We start from the raw sequence: 7,303 nt of genomic DNA, 5'->3' as shown, positions 1-7,303 counted from the left end.
TTGTTCATTTTGGAGAAGTAACAGGTTCATATAGACCACAGAGCAAATCACATCATTGTTTATTCAACCATGTTTCATACTCCACATGACCAGATCCTGGTTATTACATTTGACCTTGAAATCCTTCCTACAAACGCTTACATATTTGTGACCTCTCCTCTGAATCGGAGTGGATTTGGGCCTATCCGTTCTGTGTGTCCCCTAGTGGAGGAAAACCGGACCTACAATGACAAATTGAAAAGAGGGATGAGCGCCATGTCTGATCCTCCGGTTGTGGAATAGAGAACCGGACACCTAAACGTTCAATTCCTGGGTCGGGGATCACGTTGGGGCTCGGTATCAAGGATGTCCGAGGTTGCGGGGGTCCAGCAGGGTTCCCCGGCCGTGGGAGCTTGGGGCTCAGCTCCGGCGGGGCCAGGAGCCGGGGGGACGGAGGACTCGGGCACCGCGGGAGGATCCGCACGCATCGCCGTGAAGAAGGCGCAGCTCCGCTCCTCCCCGCGCCCCAAGAAGCTGGAGAAACTCGGAGTGTACTCGTCCTGCAAAGTATGCTCAGATACTAGCTCAATCTAAAACATTTAGCAGATTTTCCTCGCATTTTCCCTCTAAAGCGTATCCAACTGCGCTTGTCGGATTACAATAATTTGGTAAAATGCAAGCGCAGCAAAGGAAGCCATTGCTGCACTTAATTTTTTCACACTAGTTATAAGATACTAAAGGTATGATACGAATGGGAAAAAGTGCAACCTTTTCAGAATGACAGCCGAGAGACACTGCCTGTCGTTACAATGCTATAATGTGGCCTTAAGGCGGGCAGGAGGGTCGGCTCAACGTAAACATTTACTTGGCGGTTTGACAAATCCAGGTTATGGAGAGAGGGGTTAGGTGGCTGCGTGCGCACGGGCTGGAGAGAGGAGCGTGTGAGGTATCATTCATTTCACTGGAAAATGACATTGTGTTTACCTCCCGTCTGTCACCGTGCACAACTCAAATAGAATGTGTATTTACTGCGTTTATAAATCGTCTGCAACTAGAGACGGCGTCTTTGTTTTGACAGGGTGACAGCTGCCGAGGGGGCGGAGTTTGTTGTTGTTCCGCGGCGCACGCTCATGTGCGCAGCTCCAGCTGAAAAAGAGCAGTTGTAGTCAGGAGGCTGTCCGAGGCCTGGCCCCCTCCCTGCCTCCACTGTCACGCTATGATCGGGCCAATCCTAGTCGACTTATTGTCAAAAAGCTCTCAACAAACTGGTTGATCTGTTCACAATTACAGCAAAGAAGAATTGTTACTGTTTTGAGTTATTATGAATTTGATGATGACCACAAAGTGGGCCCTCATCATTATATAAACTTTGTTTGTATATGTGTGTGTGACCGTGTGCGTGTGTGTGTGTATGTGTGCGCGTGCGTGCGCTGCTGTGTGTAACCTCCCTGTGATCTCCCTGTGCTGTTCTGACCGTGCAGGCTGAGGGGGGATGTAAGTGTAACGGCTGGAAGAGTCAGAACCCCCCTCCGACCCCGCCCCGAACGGACCAGCAGCCTATCACTGTCAACCTCCAGGAGCCCTGCCGGAGCTGCTCGCACACCCTGGGTACGACTGACAGGAGGAGGTGGTGGTGGTGGTGTGTTTGTGTGTGCGTGTGTTTGGGTTGGAGGGGTGGATAGAGAGAGGTGGTGGTGTGTGTTTGTGGGAGAGGAGTCATTCTCATCTCTCTTCCTCATTCGTGCCTCAGGCGACCATGTGACCCACCTGGAGAACGTGTCGGAGGAGGAGATGAACAGACTCTTGGGGATCGTGCTGGACGTGGAGTACCTCTACACCTGCGTCCACAAAGAGGAGGACGCAGACACTAAACAAGTCTACTTCTCCCTGTTCAAAGTAGGCCTCCGTTCACGTGTCAACAAACGGAGAGAGTGGGAACAGCTGCAGAGCTGCCAAACTATATGTCACGCAGGTCGTTGTCATAAACATGTAATTACACCATCCTTGGCACTTAAAGGAGAATGCTTGTTTTTGACAACCTGGACCTTATTTACGGCATATTATAAGACGTTTGACTCACCGAGATCACTTTGGTGTAATTTGGAGGCCTGTAGAAGAAATTCAAAATCCAGCACGAGCCAGTATATCCATGTAATGGCGGCAGACGGGGCACTGAGAATGCAGCTTCTAAAAAATCTATTTTCTGCCGCGAAACAGTTGTTTTCATCAATTTGTCTTTATGAATCGCTAGTTGTGCTTACATAGAGCGTAGGCCTGTTGTGGTTTTTCACATGCCTCTGTAATATGATCTTTAGAAATGTCTTTAGAAACGAAATAGCTTCCCCACTTGCTCCAGCACGCATGCGCACAGCTAGATTTCATCATTGCGATAACTCCAGCTGATTCCTCGAGAGAATAGATGGGTGTCTGGTAGGACAGGAGGGAGGGTGACACTGACCTGTGACCTTCTTCATTTCCTCTCTAGCTGCTAAGGAAGTGCATACTACAGATGGGTAAACCTATGGTAGAGGCACAGGAGAGTCCTCCCTTTGAGAAACCCAGCATCGAACAGGTAAGCAGCAAGCACACACACACACACACACACACACACACACACACACACACACACACTGTATACAGTACACGTATACACAGTTTGGAACAGAATAATGTGTGTGTGTGTGTGTGTGTGTTAGTGTAAGTGATGCGATGTGCTTTTTTTTTACCCTAATTTTAGCCCAAATCATCTCCCACTCTCCTCTCTCTCCGAAACAGGGTGTGAATAACTTTGTCCAGTACAAGTTCAGCCATCTTCCCGCTAAGGAGCGCCAGACCATCGTGGAGCTGGCGAAAATGTTCCTCAACCAGATCAACTACTGGCAGCTCGAGACGCCGTCACAGAGACGGCAGCGGGCGCCGGCTGATGATGCGGCCGGGTACAAAGGCAACTACACCAGGTTAGCATGCGACGAGTTATTCAACAGGACGTTCCGGCGAGCTCTTTTGACCAGAACCAGCATGCCCTAATGCCCTGACCGCGGTGTATTTCCGCAGGTGGCTGTGCTACTGCAACGTTCCTCAGTTCTGTGACAGTTTACCGCGGTACGAGACGACGCAGATCTTCGGGAGAACCCTCCTGCGCTCGGTCTTCACTGTGATGAGGAAACAGCTGCTAGAACAGGCCAGGCAGGAGAAGGACAAGCTACCCCCCGAAAAACGCACACTCATCCTCACACACTTCCCAAAGTGAGTGTCACACACATGCGCACACACTACGCACACAATTTTCACAACATACCTGTATGCATGGTGTGTATACGTCTACCGTAGGTGTGATGACCATTTCTGCCCCCCCACAGATTTCTGTCCATGCTGGAGGAGGAAGTGTACAGCCACAACTCTCCTATCTGGAGCGAAGACTTCCTGGCTGGCTCCTCAGGTGGGCCGATCCCCATCCACACTGGTACGTACACTTACACACACACAGACACACACACGCGCGCACACACATGCTAGTAAAGTTTGGAGGCCTTATTGTTATAGTACGACAATCTCCTGTATTCTCTTGCAGTGATCAGTGCGCCCCCGGTGGCCCGGCCCCTCTACTACAGCACCAGCCCAGTGTCTGTGGACCCGTCTAGTTGTGGCAGTGTTAGTCCTGCCAGGAAGACTGCTTCTGTCCTGGAGCCCAGTCCAGGTAATAGACCTATCCCCAAAGAATACTGTACCTACCTTTATGCTTGGAATAGGTTTCATTTAGTTTTCTCTTGCCAAAAGGTATAGAGAAGGAGTTTGGAATAGTAAGCAGAGGTGTGTGTATGTGTGTGTGTGTGTGTGTGTGTGTGTGTGTGTGTGCGTGCGTGCGTGTGTGTGTGTGTAGGCGGGGAGAAGCGGAAGCCGGCAGAGCCCCTCGCCCACGAGGAGAACAAGAGGCCCAGGATCGTAGGTGACATCCCCATGGAGCTCATCAACGAAGTCATGGCGACCATCACAGACCCCGGTGCTGTTCCAGAGGTAAACAATCCCCCGGCTCCGCCTCCACACGTTAACCCTTCATACTATCACCACACCCCCATCTATCACCACACCCCCATCTATCACCACACCCCCATCTATTACCACACCCCCATCACGGCTCTCAAAATCCTACTGTTACACTTCCACCACCTTAATAATATTACAACGTCAACACTGATTTAACCTTTGCGTGTGCACTTCATTTGACATTTGTTTAAAAGCCCCCTTCCTTGGGCCTTTTTTGATGCCGAATCACGACTCCGGCGACGCCCCTCTGATTTCAGACCAGCCTGCTGTCGGCTCACTCGGCGCGGGACGAGGCGGCGCGCCTGGAGGAGAGGCGGGGCGTGATCGAGTTCCACGTCATCGGCAACTCCCTGAACCAGAAGCCCAACAAGCGGATCCTGATGTGGCTGGTGGGGCTACAGAACGTGTTCTCACACCAGCTGCCCCGTATGCCCAAGGAGTACATCACCCGGCTGGTTTTCGACCCGTACGTGCCACAGAGAACACATCCATGTTACCCGTCTGGTCTGTGACACGTTGATTTTTTAATACGTGTCGTTTGTGAAAACCGATGTAGCGGATGGAAGTTTGTATCGCGCAACTAGCCTAACTTGCGCTAGGCTGAGGAGTTTCACAGCTGGTGAAATGACTCGACTTACGCTAGAGTGTGAGCTGTCCAGAGGTGCGGTGATATGTTGTTTTAAATGGGACCTCGCATACTTCCTCTCCGAACAGGAAGCACAAGACGCTGTCGCTGATCAAAGATGGCCGAGTGATCGGGGGGATCTGCTTCCGGATGTTTCCCTCGCAGGGTTTTACAGAGATTGTCTTTTGTGCTGTTACCTCCAACGAACAGGTCAAGGTAGGACGACATGCTTCTTACCTTTCTAGTGAATTAGTTTGGTATTACCTTTGAATTTGTTCACTGTCATTGGTCAGTTTTGACCTTTGAACCCTGTGGGTCTGTGTTTGTAGGGTTACGGCACTCACCTAATGAACCACCTAAAGGAATACCACATCAAACATGATATTCTCAACTTCCTGACTTACGCAGACGAGTACGCCATTGGCTACTTCAAGAAGCAGGTCAGCATGCTATCGGCTACCAAGATCAGACTCGCTCTATTATGAGGGAAGGAAAAAAAAATCACATGAACAATATCTGTAGAGATCTAGTAACTTCCTCTCTGTCGGCAGGGTTTCTCCAAAGACATCAAGGTACCGAAGGCCAAGTATGTAGGATACATAAAAGACTATGAGGGAGCCACGCTCATGGGCTGTGAGCTCAACCCCAGCATCCCCTACACAGAGTTCTCCGTCATCATCAAGAAACAGAAGGAGGTGTGTTCTGTGTGTGCGTTTGTGTTCGTTTGTTCGTGCAGGATATGAAAGAAAGAAAAAGTGTGTGTGTGTGTGTGTGTGTTGTAAAACCCATCTCTCTCTCTTTCTCTCTCCCCCTCAGATCATTAAGAAGCTGATTGAGCGGAAGCAGGCTCAGATCAGAAAGGTCTACCCAGGACTTTCCTGTTTTAAGGAAGGAGTACGGCAGATTCCCATCGAGAACATTCCTGGCATACGTACGTCTCTGCCTTTAGGATGACTTACACCGTGTCCTAACTACACGCGACGCGAGCGAGCGTCAGCGACAAAATGCGTTCCATTGCTTTGTTTTCTATTATGTCCTAACTGGACGCGAGCGACGCAGCGCGAAGCGGCGCAACGTTTTAACTGCTCTTTTGACGCGAGCCCTGTTCCTATTTTCCTCCTGTCGCTCGCGTTGACAGGCGTTCGTTCTTTAACTGTCTTCAGTTGGGAATATAGACAAATGATGTAACAGAACAGGAAATTTAACGGTTTCAGTTAGGACAGCAAGCATGCGATGTCACGTTCTGTTGCTCGCGTCGCAAGCAGTTAGGACACAGTGTTAGGATGAGCTGGGAATGGGGTGACGGGCTCAACTCAACTCTTTTCTATTTACAGGTGAAACTGGATGGAAACCTGTGGGCAAAGGGTGAGTCGATCATTTCCCTCATTTACTCGACTCCAAACAAACGAACTGTTTAAACAGGGGCCCCATCAGACTTAGTTTGAGCTCACTCTGTTATCAGAAGGATAAATGAGGACAGGAAATGAGGCGATGTCCCTTTTCCTGTTTTGATCCCAGGAAAGAGCTGAAGGACCCAGATCAGCTTTACAGCACTCTGAAGACTATCCTGCAACATGTGAAGGTAACACACACACACACACACACACACACACACACACACACACACACACACACACACACACACACAGAGGTCTCTTCTCACTGAGTCATTTCTCAATGAGTTTTTTTTTCTGTTCCAGAGTCACCAGAACGCCTGGCCTTTCATGGAGCCAGTAAAGAAGACGGAAGCCCCTGGTTATTACCAAGTCATCCGCTTCCCCATGGGTATGTATGGAACCTACCTGCATGGGCTCGTTCTCCAGGGGAGGGGACACAGCGGGGCACCACGGTTGACTACACTTCATTTAGCTAGAATGTAAGCCAAGGAGTCATTTAGTGTGTGGCGGCTCGAAGGTATACTACGAAACGTCTTAGGAAATCGTCAGTCGTTAAAGTCGTGAAGGTGTTGTGTGGACGATGAGACGTCACGCCGTTGTTCCCTCCAGACCTGAAGACCATGAGCGAGCGTCTGAAGAGCAGGTACTACACCACGCGCAAGCTCTTCATGGCCGACATGCAGCGCATCTTCACCAACTGCCGGGAGTACAACCCGCCCGAGAGCGAGTACTACAAGTGTGCCAACCTACTGGAGAAGTTCTTCTACACAAAGATCAAGGAGGCCGGCCTCATGGAGAAATAGGACTGGTTGAGCTGGGGGGGGGGGCGAGAGAGAGAGAGAGAGGGGGGGGGGGAGAGAGAGAGAGAGAGAGGGGGGAGGGAGGAAGAGAGGGAGGGAGGGAGGGAAGGAGAGAGAGAGAGAGAGAGAGAGAGAGAGCAAGAGAGAGAGAGGGGCAAATGTCCTAGTGCTTTTATTTTTTTATATTCCAGAATATTTTTAGAGAATGATGGAAAGGGGGAAGGGATAGTTCATTGTAAAACTATTTGAACAGGACCCATTGCCTCCCAATAGGATGGGTGAATATATACTGCTCAAAGAAATTAAGGGAACACTTAATTGAACGAAACAAGTGGAAAATGGAGATCACAGGCTGATCCAACTGTGTGAATTTAATCACGACAACTCATAATGTGGCTCAGTAGTGTGTATGCCCCCCCCCCCCTGGACCAGGGCATCAGTGAGCTCCTGGACAGTCT

General features: G+C 50.1%; 1 protein-coding gene across 1 annotated transcript; it reads left to right on the top strand.

Annotated features, from left to right (window-relative positions):
- Window positions 1-286: 286 nt before the first annotated feature.
- On the top strand, window positions 287-6,848 carry kat2b (K(lysine) acetyltransferase 2B; the record flags this gene model as incomplete). Its single annotated transcript, XM_084455681.1, has 18 exons — window positions 287-546; window positions 1,461-1,587; window positions 1,730-1,875; window positions 2,465-2,551; window positions 2,755-2,936; window positions 3,034-3,225; window positions 3,339-3,442; window positions 3,551-3,676; window positions 3,860-3,993; window positions 4,281-4,489; window positions 4,738-4,864; window positions 4,978-5,088; window positions 5,200-5,343; window positions 5,465-5,579; window positions 5,983-6,013; window positions 6,167-6,230; window positions 6,349-6,433; window positions 6,655-6,848. The coding sequence occupies exons 1-18, from the start codon at window positions 346-348 to the stop codon at window positions 6,846-6,848; spliced, it is 2,379 nt and encodes a 792-aa protein (XP_084311807.1). The 5' UTR covers window positions 287-345.
- Between the last annotated feature and the right edge of the window lie 455 nt (window positions 6,849-7,303).

The sequence above is a fragment of the Borostomias antarcticus genome, assembly GCF_949987555.1.
Source record: "Borostomias antarcticus genome assembly, chromosome: 21".
Classification (NCBI taxonomy): Eukaryota; Metazoa; Chordata; class Actinopteri; order Stomiiformes; family Stomiidae; genus Borostomias; species Borostomias antarcticus.
The sequence above is the reverse complement of the archived record's forward strand: the minus strand, read 5'-3'. Positions and strand labels throughout refer to the sequence as shown.